Raw genomic sequence first — 21,902 nt, 5'->3', positions numbered from 1 at the left:
CTTTCTGACTTATATAAGCAACAAACTAAGCAAGTTAATTTGACCGGATTCTGGTTTAGATACATAGTGCTTTGACTGATACCTTTTGCTCATGTGAGGGGCAGCACAAGACCTGTTTAATTTCTTGTCATGTTTTTGATTTCCTGAGCTCAGAGGGTATTTTCTCTCAGGAGAGAGTCACAGCTTGTAAGCACTGGCAGAAGTCTTGAATAATTTTGAGAAGCAGGACAAAGAGCTTCATATTTTCGAGGGCAGGTTTTGAGAGAGCTAGTGAGAAAATGATTTTTCTGACCCAGGTATCATGGACCAGGAGTCTGAATTAATGGGAGATTAGCCTAGAGTTTCAGCCAAGGAATGGCAACCTCTAAATAAGTTGGGCAGGTGTGTGCTCTTCTCATAGCTTTAAAATCCTTTTCATCTTACTTTTTCCTTCTGTTGTAAAAATGAAACATTACGTTGTTTTTCTAAGATACCAGTCTGGTTGTTATACTAACTGCTCATCAAAACTCACAAGTGAGCGCTTGCAGATATGCAACAGGAATGAGCCTGCTGATTAGCCAGGCACGTTTAATCTCATCTAATCCTGAGAGAATGATGTGCTTCCCTTCTGGGACAGATGAAAGGAAAGAGGAGGTTAACTTTCAATATAGCTGTTACTGTGACCGCTCATCGTTGGCGAAGTGACTGCCTGGACACGGAGCTTCGCTAGCTTGCTCTTTCTGATGCTGGTGTGGTAGTGGTAGGCTAGCTCTGAACTCTGCCTGCTCTCTGAAAATTCTCAAGCTGCTGGAATAAATCCTTCTCAGTAAAAGGTAAAGAAAGTTACTATGTGGCCAAATTCCTTTAGGGGAACTTTGAGAAATACTGTGTTTTATAACCAGGAAAACATGGTTGCAGGGAACTACTTTTATCATATGGCTGCTATTGGATCACTGCTATCCAAATGTCAGGGATTTTAGATTTCTGCTGGTTTTATCTATGGAGAAAGACTTTGAAATTTAACTGAATGTTCCACCTGATTAGCTCAAGGCTAGCAGCAGATGACAATGAATGCAACTTGGTAAATACAAATTATGCTTTTTTAAAAATTACTTGTTGAACGGAGTCCACAAGCAATAAATAAAACAAAAAGTGACACAGGATTCAGCAAATCATAGAATCATTTTGGTTGGAAAAGACCTTTAAGATCATCGAGTCCAACTGTAAACCTAACGCTGCCAAGTCCACCAAATGAGGGTTTGAGTTCAAGTTCCAGGGAGAATGTTTTCACCAAAACACCATGTTACTGTGGAGAGAAGAGGGGGGAAACAATTGCTTTGCAGGGTGGATACGCTGAGGCTTGCAGTTACTCTGAATAACTCATTATTGTGCACGTGTGTTAAATCCATACCGTGCGGACTCAGTGACACCACTTAATTTTTGTTTTCGCTAATTCATAAAATTTTTGTGGGAATCCCTAGCATAGGCTTTGATGGCTATTGAAGATTATCTGGTTTCTAGCAAACTGAAGCTTCGTAAATGAAGTGAAAGCTATTGGCATTGGGACTCAGGGTTCTCCTTCCCTTGCAATTTTCAGAACCATACTTCACAGTTAAGTGCCATACTTAAATTGAAAATGCTGAGGCTCTGTAAGAGGTTCTGTTTTGTTTCTTTTTTGTGTTTGCGGTTTTTTTGTTTGTTTTTGTTTTGGAAGTCCCCTCCAAACATTTAAACTGCTTACACAACAGTGCTTAATGCACAGTTCTTATATATTGAGAAAGGAATTTTTTTTTTTTTTTTTTTTTTTTTATATTACGATCTGTTCAGGAATTTTCTGTTACTTCATCTCCATGGGAACGTGGCTGAGGGGGTGATCAGGGCAGGTTCTCAAGCAGAGCTACACCTGGCATAGCACGAGATATTCTCAGACTTGTGTCTCATTTGTGTTTGACAGGAAACGTGTTTGTAAAAATGCAGCTGAGGGGAAGGATTTTAAACTGTTAACCTCAGCTGTTCTTGGGGTTGATGCTGGTAGATGCCATGCGAACTCCTGGATGGTAAAGCTTTTCCTACTACATCTAATCCAATGATTATGTGTGTTGCTTACTGCACACAAAAAAATTGTTATTCACTGCTGTTAAACATAATACATGCAAAGCCAGACCCTCCTCCTGTATTCCAGCTGTTTGATATAAACTGTATGTTGGTGTCCTAAAGCAGACAGTTAACCGAAAATAAAGATGTAAACCTTTGTCATTAAAATGTCTCTTTTACGTCTGTTTAGCACTTTTACTAAAGCTGATCCAGACCCTGCAGAATTGCTTTTGAAATACAAAATTTTTGCAATTCTGGACTGACAGGCTAATGAGATTTCATATACTGAATTTATGGGCAAATAAAATTTTGATGAATAAATTTCTATACATCCCATTTTGTGCTCTGTATTTTAAGTAAACAACTGATGGACAAAATCACTTATCGAATGGAGTTGCAGCTGCATCCATTTCAGTCTAATTTCAGGGAAAGAAAAATTTGATGCTGGTAAGAGAAACACAGGTCAGTCGTGCCCTTCTGAATGTGGTGCATGAAACTCTTAATGACAGTCTGACAATTCCAGGAATCCAGTGTATGAATTGTGGCTAACTTGGTACTGATCATCTTCATGTGTAGTGACTGTTGTGGGCTGACATATTCCAAATATATGTTGTAACTATATATAACTATATATGAGGCAAGCTTAGAGATAAGCCGTATGGATTGTTAATCTTGACTGATACGCTTATATTATCATCAGTCCCTTAAGACATAAACAAGCTGCAATTATATTGTCACAGTTTTACACATCAGGGAGAAGGCTGTCCTTGTCTAAATTGTCTTAAGGACCCTATGGTTTTGAACCCTGAAGTCCCACTCGTAAGAGTAATAGGGCTCCTGAAAAGTGCTGGAAAACTCCCAAACCAAAAAGAAACAAAAAGTTTGGGAACTGCTCAGACTCAGGAATTTCAGATATGCAGTTTGTCCATCAGAACCCAAACAGGGCAAGCTTGTAAGCGCATGGAAAAAAGAGCTTGACCTGTGACAGATGTGGGTCAATTAAAACAAACGTTTAAAGTGCTGGGCTTTTTTTCCTAATGTGTTTATTTTGCATTTCTGCTTGAGATTTTGGGGGGTTAACTGAGCCAATCCTCTGTCCCAAATTTATTTAGAGAAACTAAATTGAGTTTCAAAATACTCCTGTGATAACTGAGCAGAATCCAGTTGAGCATTGTTATGTGTATTTCTGGTTTTCTTCTTTATTGCCTGGCATTTATTGGTATGTTTACATGCAGCTCTAACATACTTCGCCTGATGTTTGTGCTGATGACACCAACCATCGCTTGAGGCATCACGTTTAGAGCCTTGGAGTGATGAAAGGGGGTTGCAGATACAGGATGAGGAACATTTTGTTTACAAGTACATTTTCTTGGCAGTCAGTGGTTGTTAGAGAGGAAATGCAGATAGTCTGCTACTGGTTAAATGGGCTTTTAATGAACTAATCCCTTTCAAAATATTCAGGGCAATGGTGGGTACTTTATAAAAGAAATACTGTAACAGTCCCAGTATATACAAAAGCAGTAAGCGCTTGCTGCTTTACTCCCATTCCGGTGAATATCAAACAGATCCATGGTCAGGGCAGAAAGGGTGGGTTTTCACTAGTCAAATGCAATCTGGTTTTATTTTGTCATCTTTGAGGAGCCATGAGCTCAAATGAAATAACTGAAATCTAAGCTTCTTTACATGTTGCCCACAGTGCAATACTAGCAGCTCCCTAAGGCAGTGCTAAATGACAGCTACAGAACGCATTTAGACGTGAAAACGCCTGTTTATTGACCCTCAGAGGTGTGCCTGTTCTGCTGTTGTGGGGTCGTAGGGAAGGCTTGGCACAGTGGCCTGTGTCCTGAACGTCTGCATGCGTGGGGCAAGCTTTCTGCTTCTAATCTAACAAGCTGTAATCAAAACCCTTGTGCTTAGGAGAAATCCTTGCAAAAAGGAGGCTAATGTATTTGTTTGCCCTGTGGCAAATGCACTGCTGCCAGGCAAGAGCCTGCGCATTAATTCTCGGGCTCTTGCCGCCTGGCGCGGAGGAGACTGGCTGTGCTGAGCAGGGCTAGGATGCTCGTCCCTTTTTTACGTTGTGTCTTCCAACAGTGTGTAGCACTGTCCTATTAATCTGTGAGCCTGTAAAATATTGCTAAGTGAGTGAGGTTAGGTCAAATCATAGCTCGGATGAGAGGCTTCCAAAGTAAATACAGAATACTGCGTGACATGGTGATAGGTGGGACTCTCTTTTCTTTGTAGAGAGCAAATGTGTAACAGTACAAACAGCTGGCTCTGTTATGGTCCCCTTTCAGATACGTCGTAATGTAGAGGCATTGAGCAGAGGAGTTAGAAAGTCTTTTGGCATCCTTAGTCCATAGGGAGACTCCAGCCCGATTCCAATGACCTAATTCTGCTGTGCTGAATTCTGCCTGCAGCCCTTGTTTGAGAGGGGTATTTCCCTGCGTGGTTCTGTAAAGCAGTGTTGTAAGACTTTTATATTTTAGCAGATTGTATAGGGGTCCCACTCTAGTGTTCGTAGATAGCTTTATGACTTCTTTTTATGGTGGATGGCGCACACATCAGAAAAGCAGCCTGGAGACCTCTTAGCTTTTCAGAGCCCATCCCTGTTCTTGGCAGTAATGGATGCCCCTGCAGGCAGGGGATGCCACGAGAAAACTGGAGGGTCCTCAAGATTTCAGAAATGGGCTCTGCACAGCTTGTCTTTAAAGAAGTAATTGTTCTCTCCTTTACCTGGGGAAGAGCCTTTTGGATGTGGATATCGTGGCTCTGGTGAAAGGAGGGACATCCAGCTGCTGCTGGATGTGGGCGGTGGGTTTCCTGGGCAGCCGAGCCCTCCTGGTACCCCACTGCCCGCAGAGCTTTCTGTTCCCGTGCGGAGTGAAGGATAGGGGTTAAATATCAACTTACATTACAGTGATGGGTAATTCTTCATTAAACAACAGAGTGGATTTCTGAAATACTGGGAAGATGGTTTGGAAGGTAGTGATATCACCGAGGAAGTCATTTCTCGGGTTGAGTTCGCTGGTTTTTCTTCCCAGATCTATTCGTTCCCAGTTCTGCCCTCTGGGCACAAAGCATATCCCCGAGAGTTTTGGAGGAGGGAGTCACGCGCTCAGAAATGGGCTGGCAGCCGTGCTGTCTTCCCACACTCGCTTGGGTTTAGCGACTCTTGGGATTTTCTAGGTACAGCGGGTGGTAGCACTAAACAGGACTTTGCATTTTCCAGGGCCGGCGTTCCTGAAGTAGTGGTATTTGTAATGCTGAGGAAATGGAGTCAGCATTTTTTCTGATTAAATAACTGAGGTATTTGAACTTGACGCATCCCTCTCGTTCCCTCCCTTTCTCACTTTCCTGCCTGCAGTGCCAAATCTGTTCAGGGAAACCCAGCCAACGCTAATCATTATTCCAGAAGCATAAACCTCCTCAGCTCTTATGTCGTCTTGCTCCTCCCGAGAGACCACGCTGGATGACTGTGAGCCCTTTCCCCGCCGCTATGTGTTGGAAAACTTGTCACTGTGACAGTTACAATACCCCAATTTTGACACCTGATGATGGAAATCGCCGCATAATCATGAGCGTGACAAATATTGAGGGCCTTGTTTGATTTTTATTATGCTGTGGCAAAGTTTTCTAACCAAACACCATTTTAAAAGCAGAAGCACTGTAATAAAGAAACCTTCTTCCATATTCTTTCCACAGAACCTTGTCATTAAATATTCAATTAGTATGTTTTATTTTTATTCTCTTCTCCACAGGTTCTGTATGCAGAAGAGTGTCAGACTGGTGCCAGGAGTGACACTGGATTTAATAGAGAAGTAAGCCCAATTTTATGATTATTTTTTTTCTTCCCTGTTGCTCTTAATTTCCTCATTATTTCTAGCATTTCTTTTGTTTGTCTGCGAGGAAATTTCTTTGGAAAGCTTTTCCCAGAGTCTGTACCTACCGTATTTGTCATTTCTTGCCTTACCGTGTATTGCTGAAATAAGCAGTGGCCATAAAAGCGAGCAGTCGCTCGTGGAGCGGCGCCGCAGGGGGAGTTAGGGCTGCGCCGGGGCTTTGCTCGGTGAGTTCAGAGTCCCGTAGCTCTCGCCCCTCGTGCTGTCATCCCAGACTAGCCAGAGAAATAGCAACTGCAGACACAGATTGTGGCCATGTTCCTGGAAGTCCAGCATTGAAAAGTGACGTGTGGCTGGTTTTGGCGTGGGTTTTGACCATGGGAGCATTGACAGAGGAGGTGTGCTTGTGCACGCCATGTCAACAAAACCAACTAATGAACAGAAAAGCACTTAACCAAAAATACTGGTTTTTACTTCATCACTACGCTGCCCTACTGTTCTTTGTCTGATAGTGGTGTCATGTTTCAGACTTGATGTCATTGAAACCTGTTATAATCTTTTTATCCAAGCAATATGTGAGCATAATTACTGGTTCTCAGGCAGCTGAGGCAAACTGATTAACCAAGACAACTATTCTTCTAATTCTGCTTCAATTTATACAGACAAGGTAGACTTTGAAATAATAATAATTGTCCACTGTAGTCTTTGCTGTTTTGTAAGATTTTTTTTTTTCCTTTTTTTTAATTTTTTTTTTTTTTTTTTTTTTTAAAGGGAAGCATATTCTTAAAGACAGGGCAGTAGATACTTGCAGCCACTAGATGCAGGAGTTCTGTGCTCCCTGCAGATTGTTTTTGAATGCCCTGTTCTTGGAACATTGATACACATACACAAACTGCCTGGGAGTGCTTAATTAAAGATCATTCGTTCAATTTCTGAGAAATTGATTGTATCAGCTAAAATTTCTTGTTCAGTTTTTACTTTAGTAAATCATTCCATGTTAACTTCCATGTTTTACATTCAGATGAGGTTAAAAATGCTTCTTAATGCTACTAGCTCTTCCACAATATGTATTTTAGAATAGTCAGGCTCATCAGTAGCATGTAGGTATTTAATCATGCTAATTTTGTATGTGAAAATTTGATTATCCTATCTCATCTCAGTTGGGGAAGCTAAGCAATGATTCTTGTAAAGCTGTATTTCAGAGGCACTAATCTTATCAAAATAAAAATAATTTTTCAGGTTACAACTAAAGTAATAGAGAGAGGACCCCAGCTATCAAAGGAAGTGTTAGAGCAGTTTTCAGAGATGCGTCAGTCTAGGAAAAGGTCCACCACTGGAAATTTTTTCTCTCTGAAAGCCATTGTGAAAATGTGGTGGGTTTTGTTTTTCTTTTGGTTTTAAGGAGATGAGAAGCAAGAAGGAAATCTACCTTGGGGGTTAACCTTGCTTTGCCTACGTACTCGGAGGTGTGCTAACAGGGTTTTTTGGTGAGAAGGTTAGATGGTCCTGAAGTTAAAAGCTATTTCATGGTAGAAAAGTTTGTAGTTCCCTGACTGTTGTTTAAATGGGCAAAGTGGAGGGGATGTTGTTTTGACCATCTCTGGCGGTTGGACAGCAAAGGTAACCAGAGATTCTTCCTGAACCGATGGGCTCATCATTAGCGCAGACTGAGATCACCTCAGGCCACTGGATAAATGTGTTCCAGAACAATGACTATATTATGTTAATTGCAATTAACATATTGCTACAAGAGTGTATCTAATCAAAGAACATATGGTGAGGGTCAATGAAGGTCTGAGCCAGGTAGCTCAAGAATCAGCTTCACAGAACACTCGGATGTGCTACTGAGGGTTAAATACTCTGTAAGTAATGGTTTACTGGCAAAAAAAGAATTTTCTTCAGTGTTCTTGATTCTTGTTGGTAATATCACAGCACACATGCGTTCTTTAAAGGCTATCTTCATGGAAAGCGTGCCAGAAGTAGGTTCCTGTGGATATCAAATATTTAAACCTCATCATCATAATCTGCTACATATATCAATTATAGAAAACACATGTTTTTTATTACAGTCTCGAGATAGGCCTAGAATACTTCCTGGATTGCCTATGTGTATATTGTAATTTATAATTTAGTTGTTAGAGTTTATGTTGCAATTAAGCTGCAGACTTTGAGATGAAATTAGGCTGCACCTTCTTTGAAGGGCTCAGATTTCTAATTATCTAGGCTAAACCAGTGTCCTGATGAATAAACATGTGGTGTATCCTGATGTGCATTTATATTACAGATCTTCTGAGATGAAACCAAAATAATCCCTAGTTTAGAAATAAAGATCTTTGCTGGAGCCAGACAGTAAAATGTAAAGAAAAAAGGAAGAAAAATTATGTTGGTGGAGTGCTAGGAATTTAGGAACCTCTGGCTGCCACTTCGTAAGACTCTTCAGTGGCAGCATCAATGTCAGGCATTGCTACTGCCTTGGTTGGCCTTTTCTGCTTGATCACAAGCCATCCTGTCATCTGTGCTGGCACAACTTGTCGAGTGGCTGCTGAGTGAAATGAACTGGGGCTTTGTTCTGCTTTTTAAAAATTTTGGAAAAAATCCTAAGGAATGGTTTTACTTGGTGTAGGGTGGGAATACAAAGCTGGGTGCCAAGAATCAGGGATATACAAAAATGCTTTAATCTGTATTGCTGCATTAGGCTCCCTCTCCCGAAATCACATTCTCAGGAGAGCAAGAACGGTATATTGCTTTCCTGGGGTTTTTTCCCTGGGTCCATTTTGCAGAGGGAGGAAATTCTCTAAACAAAATCCTGGTGACCTGAGAGCTGTTCATGTTCTGGAGGGGCCACTTAGAGGACAGTCTTTTCAAATGACCACATGAATATGGTACCACGATTCGCTTTCATGAGTGGAAAGGAGCCTAGTCCTTGCTGTCAGGGTTTTGTGACAAATGACCTTTTCTGAATGTCAGCTCTGAGTCACGTAGGCAGGAGCAGTGTGGGAGAGAGTCGTCTTGCTGCAGCCTGTGCCGGTGCTGTTCTGAGAGCAGAGAGCCCAGCTCTAGGCTGTCAGTCACTAGCACAAAATCCATTTATAAAAATCACTAGAAATGAGAAATTTGAGACTAAAATTAGTTTTGTTTCCACTTTAAGTATTGTCAAATGTCACAGACTGGAAATTACTAACGTTTTAATGTCTATTGATTATTGATGAGTAATGGTTCAGTAGGAGCCAATTTAAAGACGAAGTAGGAAAAATAAAATCCCAAGACATCACACAGCAGAAGTAATGTAATTGGAGAAAATGTAGGAATTGTACTGTAGTATAGCAGATACCTTTGGTGCATGCCCTCAGAACTTAGCTGATCAGTTGCCTTCAGGATGGTAAATGGGAGGGCAGGCGAAGGAGAGCAGCTGCTTAGCATCAACTCTTTTTTCCCAGGTGATCCCCGTAGTGAATATCAGCCACTCAGGTCCCTTTTAGTAAATTTTCCTCTGCCAGGCTGGTGTCCTGCGTGTTGTGGCTGGAGGGATGGAGGTTAACGTCGCCTGGGACCGGTGGGGGTGGCCGCGCGCGTTGGTGAACGGGGAGGTGCAGAGCCTGGCCCCGGCTGCCCCCGCCGCTGCGCGGGGTTAGCGAGCGTTGCGTTAGCACGCTGCCCTCAAAGTTTAGCGCGAACAGCAGCTTTTTGCTAACTTTTTGAAGTGAGCGCATCAGTCTTGGGAGAGAGTTTGTTGTGTGGAAAGTCACTGGAAATGGTGGTTTGTTTGAAAAAGTCAGCAGGACAAAAAGCTTTTAAGTATGGTAACAGTCTTACTGACTGCACTTCGGTTTAAATAAACAAAGTTGTTGTTGCTATGTAAGCAAATGAGGCTAAATGCTAAATTGAAATTGTATTTCCATCAAGATACACTATTGCCTTCTAAAATACACTGCCTACCTGGTGCGAGGAAATAACTGCCAGAGCTGCTGGTATTTAGGCTTGGCAATGAGCAAGGTTCACAACTAGACGGAGAAAGGCATTTAATCAAAAGAAAAAAGTTCTTGACTAGACAGGCAAATACTGTTGCCTCTTGGGCAGGTGACGAAAGGCAGTTGAAGGCAGAAGGGCAGTTCTGATGCTGACAGGACCGTGCTCCCTCTCTAGCAGGTCTGTGTCATCACAGCTGCCACAAGTTAAGATGTCTTGGCAGATATTTAATCAGCCACGTGCTAGTCCGAATTCTGAAATACTGCAGCCTGTTTTTTTTTATATTTATTATTTCATTTATAGTGGAAAAACTATAATTCTTAGTTTGCCTTTAGACCCAGGTTAGGCAGCTTTCAGCCCTTTATTTCCTTCCAGAAAATTCAGTAGAAGGCGTTAGAGCATATTTCAGAATCTAAGTGTTTTAGTGAGTAGTATTAGCCAGAGTATAACAAGGATGCTCTGCCACACTACCTGTTGGTAATATGTCGCTCATTAGTACTTGAGTTGAGGAAAAACTTTGCTTTTGAAGATGTTATTCTGAAAAGTTTCTCTTCTGTAATAAATCTGGTTTTATTGAAATGGAGTATTTAATTTTATCGCCATTGTTACAGGGTATCAGTCTCTAGTGTAGGCAAAGCCTATTGTAAATACGAAGTGAATATCGTACTCAAAAGGATGGTTTTCATGGCAACACTTCTTTCATATCTATATACAGAGAGATGCCTGAATTGAACACCAGTGTACAAAGCCTTACAGCACTCTTGAACAAATAATTTAAGAACCTCAAACGTTTTGTCTTTCTCAAGGAGTTTGCCAAGGTTTCAGGAGCCCAATCATGGCATGCCTGTATCGTTCATGTTTATTTTGTGATGAGGACGTGTTGTCTTTGAGCACGTTAACTATGTTGATCCTGTCTAAGCAGCCCTTGCCAGTTCAAGAGATTCCGACGGCATGTATCCTGCCTGCGTTACTGTTTTACCACTTTCTGTGATATACTCTCTCCCTTTTTTCCCTGAAAGAGTGAAAAATGAAATGTCCTTACTTCTTTTTTTCCCCAAACCTAAAATTATTGCAAATGTTCGCAGGTACACATTGATGCCAAAGTATCTTGTTTTCTGAAGTCTAAGCATGATATTGCGTATCCCAGTGTTATATATCTTATATTCCAAAAGAAGAGATAAGGATGGAGCCCATCCAGAGGGAAAACCTGGCATCCTTTGAAGTAAATGCTTCCCCTATAATTAAAGTGATTCATGGGATTTTGCTAAATTTCTGACAAGGACATTGATGGCTACACCTAGCACGAGCTCTTTAGTGACCCTGACATTTTGTAGTCCTCACTTTTCACAATAGACTGCCATGATTTAGGCCTCTGTAAAGGCGTCTGTCAGGAAGTTGATGGAGGAAGCAATTGAGAGTCCAGAGATGTTAAATCGCAGCGAGCAGCTGAGACAGCCTGCCCTTTTTGCCTTTTCTTCCCCTCCCTCAGAAATAGTTTTTACAAATGAGGTCTGCTTTGTCCTTACTGTCAAAGGCTCTCGCTGATTGTCAAAGCATAATGTGAAAGACATCAGGAGAAGCAATACCAAGACGATAGCAATATTCCTTGTGGGGGAAAAAATTTTCTGGAGCCTTGTGATGTTCTGGTTATGTAGATGCATGCCCAAATAGAAATTAAAAGAAGCTTTAGTTTGTAGCCACAGCATGGATTTGAAAGAGCGGATTGTGCAAGGGAGAGGTACTCACCCCAAATATTTTATCTGAAAAATGACATTAAGTAAATTTGTGCAGTGGAACTCTACAAAAATAACAAAAGTAAAGTGACCTCCTCTTCTTTGAGAGGCATAGATGATGGTTTTTTTTTTTAAAAAAAAAAAAAAAACAACACCAAAAAGGCATAACTGATTATTTCAAATAAATCTTTGTAATTGTGTGAAAAAATGAATAGGAGATTGCTGTATGTCTCTCCTGTGACTTTGTGGTATATGTTGTTGGTTATTTTAATGTACTGCTGTGGTGCAGCTCTCCTAACTGGGGTGGGAGGTTGGTACCTCGAGTTTTGGTGCATGGAGATGGAACTCGGCTGATGTGTTTAACTGATGGTTGGCTGATTCACTGTCCCTATCATCAGAGTATATTTGAATGCAATCTGAGAGTTAAGAATAACTTTTCTGTTGCCTTTGGAAGCTTAAACTTTAATTCTCAAAGATGATTAAGATCAACTGTCATTGAGTAATACTGTGTTAAAAATCCCTTCCTTGGATCGCTCAGCTCATCAGTGGAGTATTACAAACTGTCCTCCAGTTTCTGGGACGAGAGTTTGAGTAGTCCCATCTAGGAACAGAAAATACATTGTGTTTATTTTCATCTGCCGATTTATAGAGGTGACTGTTCCAACTTTAATTGATTCCTGTGTGCAGCATAGGGAACAGCCCTGCTGCCAATTCTCTTCTAATAGCTGCTTTCTAATTCCAGTTCAAAATCTGAAAGCTCTGGTAGGGTTTTGTGCAGTTATGGAAATGTATTGGCCTTCATTCTTGTGCTATTCCCCACACTCTCTCTGCCCTCACCGTTAACACCTAATGCATAGGTTTTCAAAGCACTGAGCAGCATTAATCTTCACAATGCTGGTGCTAGGTACGAAATTAGTATCTTCCTGACTATATATGAGGGCAGAAAGAAAATGAACTCGCCTGATGCCACATAAGATGTAAGAATGACATCCTATTAATTTCTGCTTCTTGTCTGCAGTCCCTTGTAGGTAGCTGTATTATTTTCTATGAATCTTGCAGTCAGTCTTAGAAAGGACAGTGATATTGTGGAAAAATACCAAATGCATTTTAAAATCCAAAATAAAACCTATACTATACTAATGAGTAGTTATTTTAAGTCTTTAAATAAAAAAAATAACAAGCATACCTTGTTCCCCAAGAAAGCAGACAATCAGCATTTAATAAAGAGAATTTAGTATCAATGGTGCACAGAACTCTCCATCTGGTGTAAAGATTCAAACTCTACCGTGAAAGACCCTATTTCTATTTCCACTGAAAACTGGCTTGCAAGTGGCCATCAAATGGTTTAAGCTCAGCATTTGGCTTGCTAGGGAATCTCAGCAAGGATTGCTTTGGTTTCTAATTAATAACATTCTGACTTGTGAAATGCTGCTATTTTGCTGCAGAGGGTGTTCTGCAATGCAAATATTTATGTGAAATCCTCACAAGAGCAGTTGTGTGGCCTCGTGTTCCCTCTGCTTGCTCTGGGGGATCAGTTAACAAACAGTGTTTCAGAGATGTGTATTTTTCCTCCGATATGAAGACAGACAGGAATTTTTTATAAGATCTTAATTTCTAGCTGTTTTAGAAACTATTTATGCTTCATCTGAAGCTGCATGGAAATAATACTGCTATACATATCAGAAGAGTAAGTTGCCATAGAGAAAGCACTTGCTTCATGTAGTTTGTCCTGATACTTTTAATATTTGAAAGCTTGTTACAGAAGGGAAGCTGGGGTGCGTTAGGATTAAATCTGTAGGATGTCCTACCGGGTTAGGTGCACGTTTCTGAAACTTCCCCATCCTCTCTCTGATACTTTCTCAAGGGGAAAAACGCCGTGCTTGAGAGTGCCAGGTTGTGCTTGTGTATTCGCGTGCCTGAGTATTAATAAGACAGCCTAGGACCGAGTCTGTTGGTCTTGGGTGGGTGGGGTTTTTGCGTTTTGTTTTTTGTTTTTTTCTTCTTCTTTTCCTGTTTTTGTGAGAAGCAAATAAGCATTAGAAAGCATCTTTAGGAAAGCAGATCAGCTTGGAGGCAGAAGCTGAGAGATATTGAAGAACATTTACAGCCACTTTTCTTCCTTTAAGTAGTGTTGTGCGTATGTTGATTTTGAGTCATAGTAGACTATCATTTGGTCTCTTAAATCACAGAAATCAGATTGCATGTTGGTCCTGAAGTTCCTTTGGACCTCGCGTCTTATTACAAATGAATAAATACAGTATGAGATCAGGTTCAGCTCCTGGATGAAATAAATTTGAGTGGCTTTTTTCAGTCTACAAAAGCAAGATCCTGGACCTGGAACAGCACGATTCCTGGTGGAACATTGCTGTTCCACCTTCACTGGCTGTGCTTCGGTCAGGCCATTGTCTCTGGTTTATTGATGCTTAGAATAATAAATGTTAAGCCCAGAGGAGACTGTTAGTTTGTCTGCTCTGACCTTCTGCGTATGTCGGGCTACAGAATTTCACCGGGTTACTCCTCAGCAGAGCCAAATAACTCGTGCTCCTCTGAAGTGTGTGTGCGCCTTGAACCTGTGAAAGATGAAGATTAAATTGCTTCCCTTTCTTTTAATGGTCAAGTGCTCTTCTTTCTTTCTCCACTTGTGTAAATTATTTGTTGGCACCAAGATTTTTCTCTCTTGTAGGTATTTATCCACAATGTTCAACTTGTTCCTTGGTAAGGTAGATAGAATGACCTCCTTAAATTTCTCACTGTATGACATTCATTCACTATCTTTTTTTTCTTTTAAGCTTTTTCTGCACCTTCTATATTTTGTATGTCCTGTTTTTAAGCAGTTTAAATGAACGCCAAAATGTGAATCCTAGGCAAAATATTCTAGTATCAGTCTCAGCTATACAAGGCAAAATCACCTCTGTCCGCTGCTCGCTCGCTTGTACAAGATGTGCTGCTGTGCTACTTTCTTGTGATAAGGATCCGTGCTCGGTTGCCTGTCTGTTACCATCCCTAAATGCTTAGGGCTTTCCAAGGTAAACTGGTGGTTTTTTGGAGGGGGTTGGTTTTTGTTTCTGTGTTTTACTACTTGATGAGTCTTCATGCCATGTGGAAATTTTACAGCAAAGAGTTCCTTTTATCTATAGATATCACTGTTAAAAACATAGTGAGCGTACTGCTATAAAACTTCAGAATCCAAGATTTAAGGGACCTGTGCACTGATGCCAGTGATTTTCAAAGAGAGGTTAACAACTGGAGTGTTCTTAGAATCTTCTATTAAATGCAAGTGGTCTTATAGCCAAAATATACACACACGTGTGTGCGTGTGTATGGGTATAGTCACAGAAGGGCCTTTGCTGTCACAAACAAAAATGTTACTCCAGTCCCACACTGCTTGTGTATACTGTAAGAACCCTCTGGCTTTAAGGGAATGCACTTAAAAGCATTTATTTATTAAATGCTCACGTAACATGCAGGTGGATTATCCTCAGTAGAATCGGTAGTTGGCTCTCTGCTTTTCCTTTATTTGAGGAAAGGGATGTCAGTATGAATATTTCAGGTTTTTGCACAATTTGAGTTATTTTCTCCTATCTAAAATATACTCTTAAAAAACAAACAAACAAAAACAAACCAAAACTTTTGCTCACTTTCACTGCATATCCTGTGTATGAGCAGGGAGAAGACTAGATGGCTATTTGGAAAGCTGCCACCCCTGATACTGATCAGTGCCACTTTTTTCTACTTTAAAATATTTAATAAAATTAACAACTGAACTCCTCAGCATTTTTAGTACCTTACTACAGCACAAATAGACCCCTGATATGTATTGCTGTGACAGGGTTTTGATATTCTCAGGGTTGAAACTACGTTCCCAGTTGCAGGCCGGATAGATATGCGTATTGACCAGATGGAGGAAGACCGGGAGCTGCTGTGGGTCGCAGGACAGCTTGCAGCAGCAGTGGCAGTGCCTGCTGTTTGCTGCCCTCGCACGCTGCGCTGCTGGTCCCCTGACTCTTTAGGGGAAAGGAATTTGTTCTCTTTTGGGGGGGAGAGAACACAATAGAAATAAAACAATTCTGGTTTATTATTTTGTACTTTTTAGGCGTGTAGGTGCTGTCATGGCACAAATGGGTAAGATCACGAAGTGACTACACACAGCATGTGTAGACTACCACTACACTGAAACCTGGATTAAGTAAATACTTTTCCCTAGACGAGCATCAAATCTTGCCTGTAGCCAGCGAGGGGTAGAATGTGGTACCTCCATTTGTGCTGTGACTGCAATAGGAGGGCTCCAGAATGCTTTTCGAAGTGATGTTTTTCACTCTGGATTTAGTAATGCCTGATTTATGGAATTTAGAAAGAATGTGTCTTTTGCTGTTGAGTTTCTGTGGGGTAATATGTTAATCTTAAATTAGGTTAAGGAACTGGCATTCAAGTTACTGATTTCCATGAATGCCTGTGTATTAATTGGAAAGCTCTTAATTGCAGAAAATGTCTCCTGTTTGGATGAAAAGCTGCTGATTATGCTCAATAACTTTTTTAGCAAGACACTGTATTTGCACCTGCATGCAGTACTGGTGGCAATGCAACAAATCTGTAGACAGGTAAGCACTAAATTAATGAATTCAAGTTTTCAGAGAACCTACTGGTGAAAAACTGTGTGTCTTTGTAAGAAACAGCAAAGGTGCCCCGCAGAAACGAGCAACCGCACCATCTGTAGCAGGCACATGCATCCTCTGATTTTGACTTAAAAGATAGTCTAGCTAGAACAGTAAGGTGAATCTTACTGGGTCACATTTCTTCATGAACAGGCAGTACTTTGCAGCAACAGGGAGCTGTGACGTACATGCATTACTTGCAGCATGTAATTGCAAAAAATTGCAGCCAATTTTTAACAAAAGGACCGTGTTTTCTTACTGTTCTGAGCTTTCTGACTGTTTAAAAAATAATAATTGTTTTTTTATGGAGTATGATCACTCAAAAGTTCTTACACAGGGACGTTATGGATCGTGAGCATACAGTTTGTAATACAAATTGTATTTATTATTAAGTATTTCAACAAGAAGTGAATAATGGATACAATGAAGTAGGGTGGCACTTTTTAAGAAAAAGGCATTTCCATTGCATCTCAGCAATCAATATCATCTCTGTGATATCTTCCCAGATGTTTTCCTTTAGCTCGGTTATCTATAAACAATTCCTTGTTTATCATCCTTTATCTGGCAATTCACCTTGTAAGCAAATTCAAATGGAATAGATTTTGGATAAGGAAAGTTTGTCTAGCAACATTAATTCTTGGTTAAGAATTAACGTTCTGGAAATGCTGTCTTTTGTGAGCCTTGATTAAGGCTTAGAGGTGTGCATGTGTGTGTATCTCAAAAAATATGTTTTTTAATAGGAAATGTACTTGTTTTTTTTCCGCCACTTGTAGGATTCCTGGAAGACTGAATGACAGGAGAACTCCCCTGGGAGAGCTGAATTGGATCTTCACTGCTATCACAGACACCATTGCATGGAATGTCTTGCCTAGAGGTAGGACTTGGGCAGGCGCATCAAGTTTTCATCGGAAGTGAGCATTGCTTACTCAAAGTAGAAGGATGAAGAGTAAGATAAATGAGACACTGAAATAAGGAGAAAATTAAAGCCTGATATTGAAAGAACAGGTCAGAGTGGATCTTAAGGCTAGTTATATTTGCTCTTCTACCAGAAGCATTTCAGCAACCTGATTATTAGAAACCGGAAGGGGTTTTTTGTAGTGCTAACATGATTGCTTTAGATTGAATAATTTTCTTTCTTACTGTATTTGTAAAGAGCAATCTGTTTTCTTCCAGCCTTTGTTACTATCATAAATAAAGGGTTTTTTCCTCTTTGCTGGTAAGACAGTCTGTGTTTCCCATGAGTAACTTCATCTCATTTTTGTACCTCTGTTCTGCTCTGAATTCATACTTCTGGAGCATGGGTGGCCAAATCTGTAAACAGTTTTCCAACTGTGCTCTTTCTAATGCACAATACAGCATAAATTCTTCTTTGCCTCTATAGAAGGTGATGCATTTGCTGTCTTTTAGGATTAATTCTGGCTTCTCATAAGCACATCAAACTGCCAGTATAGTTCTTGATTAAATAGTACACACAGGTCCTTTTCTCCCTCAGTAATTTCCAAAAACTTAGGGAGGCTGAGTTTAAGTGAAACACCAAAAGAAGCATTTTTTCCAGAAAAGGCAAAACCCCGACTGAGGTAGAAAGTATTTAATTCTGTTAATGGAGAGTAACTGTGATGTTTTAAGGGAACTCAGAGGGCAGATTTCCATTTAATAGTTGTCATATCATGTCACTGCAAAACTGTTGTAGATTCCATGTTACTGGAATAAAATATTAACATATTTTTATGTTTTAAATGATTTTTGCTATTACCTGAGGTACTCAAGTTACAAAGATATGCATCTAGTAATTCATGCAATCTCTTGGCAGACCTTTTCCAGAAGCTCTTCAGGCAAGACCTGCTTGTGGCCAGTTTATTTCGTAACTTTCTCTTGGCAGAAAGAATTATGAGGTCTTACAACTGTACCCCCGTCAGCAGCCCTCGTCTACCTCCAACGTACATGCATGCGATGTGGTAAGTCACAGCCAACAGGTTACCCTCGCTGCAAAGGCTGCATGCTGATGCCTTAAGGAGACTTCAGGTGCTGTAGTCATGAAAGATTGTTACTACTTAAATCTACACAGTGCTTTACTGATTAAGTCAGTGGATCAAAAATTAAACAGCTTATGGCAGCGTAATACCCATCTCCAAATGTATTTCTTCTCTATGCATACATAATTGTATTTCCATTCCGTAATACAGAAGCTTCAGTCTTCAGTTCAGCCATGTAATCTTTCACTCCAAATAGAAAAGAAATTGGGCATCTGCTACCTTTATTTTCACAAAGTAAAACTAGTCACCTGTGATTGTGAAGGGTGGGGAGAGCTGAGGGCCTAAGGGAAAAATTCTTGTGTTGTTGAAGAAATCGAGAGCTGAGGGCCTAAGGGAAAAATTCTTAACTTGTGTTGTTGAAGAAATTTTTTGCTGCAGAGTTCATCTACTTTCACTGTTGCTTTTAAGATGATTAATGGAAATGGAGGTGGCACGCTTACTGAAAAGCTCTTAAATGTGGTTTTGACTATCAAACAAATGGCCCTTGAATAATAATAATAAAAATAATAGTAATAACAAAAATACTTGCTTTCATTTTTTTTATTCAGTATGATTAAGAATAGAACAGTACAAAATTTGGCTAAGTACAAACTGATACAGTCAAGCTAATGTAGTTTTCTGTAGGAGAAAATGATAGCTGGGTAACTTGCTAAAAGGCTAATAAAATGGCAGGTAAGCGTAGCTGAGTGGGCTTAATTTGCCTGCATTTTCAAAATCCTTTTGATAAGCTTCCTCCATAAAATTGTGGAGGAAGACAAATGTAGAGGAGGTATGAAGTGATGATGATCAGTAAAAAAACTCATAGCAGCATCAGTGAGTTCAAATTATATGTCACGTTTTCTCTAAGAAACGGAGCAAGCTAATAACAGAGAGCCCCAATAGCATTTGCAGGTGCAAGCAGTCATCGAGGAGGCGTTTGCTGGTAATACAAAGCTGCTTTAATTATTGAAAAACACGGAGGCAATAGGGGAGACTTTGGATGGAATTACTAGCAATTGGGCAGCCTCGCTGAATGTACTGTGTGTTTGTCTATGGCAAACAATGTTCTTAAGTGCTTTGGATTAGCAACTTTTGAGGAAGATTGTTTCAGTCATGTGTAAATATGGTGAGTTGTTTTATCATTATGTCGCATGAGGGACCGGGACGTTTGTAAGTGAAGAGTAGAAAAAACCACCAGAGTTCCCATGTTGTCTTTCAGATGATGTTGCAGCTAGATGTGGCAGAGCTTCAGCCACAAACTGTGTGTTTCGAGTTGCAGTGGAGTGGAACAGGTTTTTGCAGAAGTTTTGAAATTAAAACAGTAAATTTCTTGAGTTATTTATAGCTTGCTTATTGCCAGCATATTAAAAAAACCCTGTATTTCCGGTTCCTGATGGGAATATAATTCATTTTTATTGCCAGCGTATTTAAAACCTATATTTCTGGTTTCCTATGGGAGTATGACTTGGAGTTGGTGTTGCCATCCACGTGCTGAACCACAGGAATGAAACTAGGAAGACCTGGATCCCATTCTGTGTCTCTCATAGTCCTGCTTGGTAGTGTGATGGATTTTAGAAACACATTCTTTTCTTCGCTTGTATTGTAGTTCTCCTGGTGCAAAATGGTGCTGTAAATACCTTTGTAAAGTCCCTCAGACCATACCACAGGATAATGGTGCTGCTGCTTTTTAGGATTTACCAGAAGAAGAAATTCCTTGAGAAAAGCCACATGCGGGGCTTTTTTCCTTGTGAATCCCAAACGCTGGCAAAGTAGACAGCAAGCGAGCAGAGAATCCCTTGACACACTTTATTCAGTGTCCTCCAAAAAATGTGCAGTTTGAAGCAAATCTAGCAAAGGGGAAAATTCCACTTTTGTCAGAGGCGGCTCAGTTCATTATTATGAATTTTTAGCAAGGACAGATTTAGAAACTAATTTAGGGCTCGCTTAAATATTTTCTAAAAATAATCATCTGCACTTATCTATCACCTTTCATTCAAGAATTTTCTAATGGATCCCTGATCTGAAACCTCCAAACCCATTTTAGTGTTTAGATAAACTAGGTAATGTGACTGGAGGGCAGGGAGAGTTGGCCAAAGGAGTGTTGAAAAGAACGGAAACTTCAAACAATGTGATTTGATGATCACGTTGAATCTACATCTGCGTTGTTACGTGATGGGTGATACAGCAAGTTTTTGCTGATTGCTGCTTTATTGAGCCTTTTCACAGATTTTTCATACCCAGCATGTCAGACAATGTTTTGGGGAGTGAGTCCTGGCTGCCGTGTCATCGGCAATGGTTCGATCTGCAGGCGGTGGGCAAGAACCTCCAGGGTTCTCTCCTACAGTGTTATAAATGCGTAATGAATGCAAATAGTGGCTCCGGCGTGTATCGGCCAGTGCTCCTCAAGGATCTGACTTCAGCCTTCAAGGGACTTCCCCAGCCCTCCTCCTCCTCCCCTCTTCTGTGCTTTTTGGGCTGTTCATTTGGGTTGTTTGTGTTGGGGCCTCGCACCTTTCGCTGTTCCCGTGTAACCCTGATCCTGTGTGCACCGGGTGCGTGTTCCTGACTCGGGTTTTGGTTTATTGCTTGCAGCCTAAGTGGTGGTGTGATGTTTTATCTTCTCCAGTACACATATGCATATATTCTCCTCTCTTCCATTACCTTCTGGGTGCTCATCTGGCTTCCTAGGCTTTGCTCCTCTGTTCACAAAAAGTAATACAAGATTACCATGTTTCTCTGCCGTTACGGACACAAGCCGTTCTGCGCGTGCACAGCTGAGATAGTGACTAAAAATGGGATCTACATACAGGTACAATTCATATCCCCAGAAGGCTAACTGGAGAAGCAAACTACTGTTGTATGTTAGTACGTTTTTCGCGCCATCTTCTGCAGAAAAGGCCTAAGTAAATGTCAGTGTTTCACTGACTGTAGCAACGTACACACCATCTCTTCTGAACTTTGCGTACGCTGCCCTGATCTCCCTCCTTATTGCAACAGCAGCCCTGAATTTGCGCTCGTGGTGCTCTGCACCGGCCTTGCAACTCTCTTACGGGGAGCATCTCGCAGGCAGTGAGAGGGGAAAGAGCAGAAAGAGCTCCTGCCTCGCCGAGGTCGGAGCACGGTGTTCCTGCTTCCCCCTTCGCTGCCTGTAGCTGGAGGACGGAGCTCGGCCGCTCCTGGTGACGTTGCGTTGCTGAAGCCGCGGAGGGGCTGCGCGAGGCTGGCGGCGTGTGCTGCCGTGTGAGCGCGCCGGAGGGGCGGGCAGGTCTGCGAAATGTTCCTTACGCTTGACTTAGGCATCAGTTTACCTCGTGAGTAATTGTGACTGCCCCTTTTCAGACATTAAATCTGAACCATTTGCTCGTTATCTTTTTTGCTTACCTTTGTCTGTGCTTGTTTGATAATTTTCCCTAAGTCGCACTGAAATGTCTCATGATTTGAGGGTCTGGCACGGTTGTAATAGCAGCACTGAGGTTGCTGGAGATACCAGCTTCTGTTCCTTTTGGTTTAGTCCTTTTGAAATCAACTTTTTAAAATGTTGACCTATTAAATTGTTGTTCCAGTCAATTCATTTGGGAGACCACTGTTAACTGTTCTGTTAATTATCCTTTTTACCTGAAAAAT

At 40.9% G+C, this 21,902-nt stretch overlaps 1 protein-coding gene across 1 annotated transcript in view; it reads left to right on the top strand.

Annotated features, from left to right (window-relative positions):
* Positions 1–21,902, top strand: part of RPTOR (regulatory associated protein of MTOR, complex 1) — a 143,043-nt gene that overhangs the window by 44,309 nt on the left and 76,832 nt on the right. The window contains 3 exon segments of the mRNA XM_009578393.1: positions 5,835–5,894; positions 17,040–17,140; positions 18,077–18,221. Coding sequence (XP_009576688.1) covers positions 5,835–5,894; positions 17,040–17,140; positions 18,077–18,221 — 306 coding nt within the window.

The sequence above is a fragment of the Fulmarus glacialis genome, unplaced genomic scaffold (assembly GCF_000690835.1).
Source record: "Fulmarus glacialis isolate BGI_N327 unplaced genomic scaffold, ASM69083v1 scaffold23065, whole genome shotgun sequence".
NCBI lineage: Eukaryota > Metazoa > Chordata > Aves > Procellariiformes > Procellariidae > Fulmarus > Fulmarus glacialis.
The sequence above is the reverse complement of the archived record's forward strand: the minus strand, read 5'-3'. Positions and strand labels throughout refer to the sequence as shown.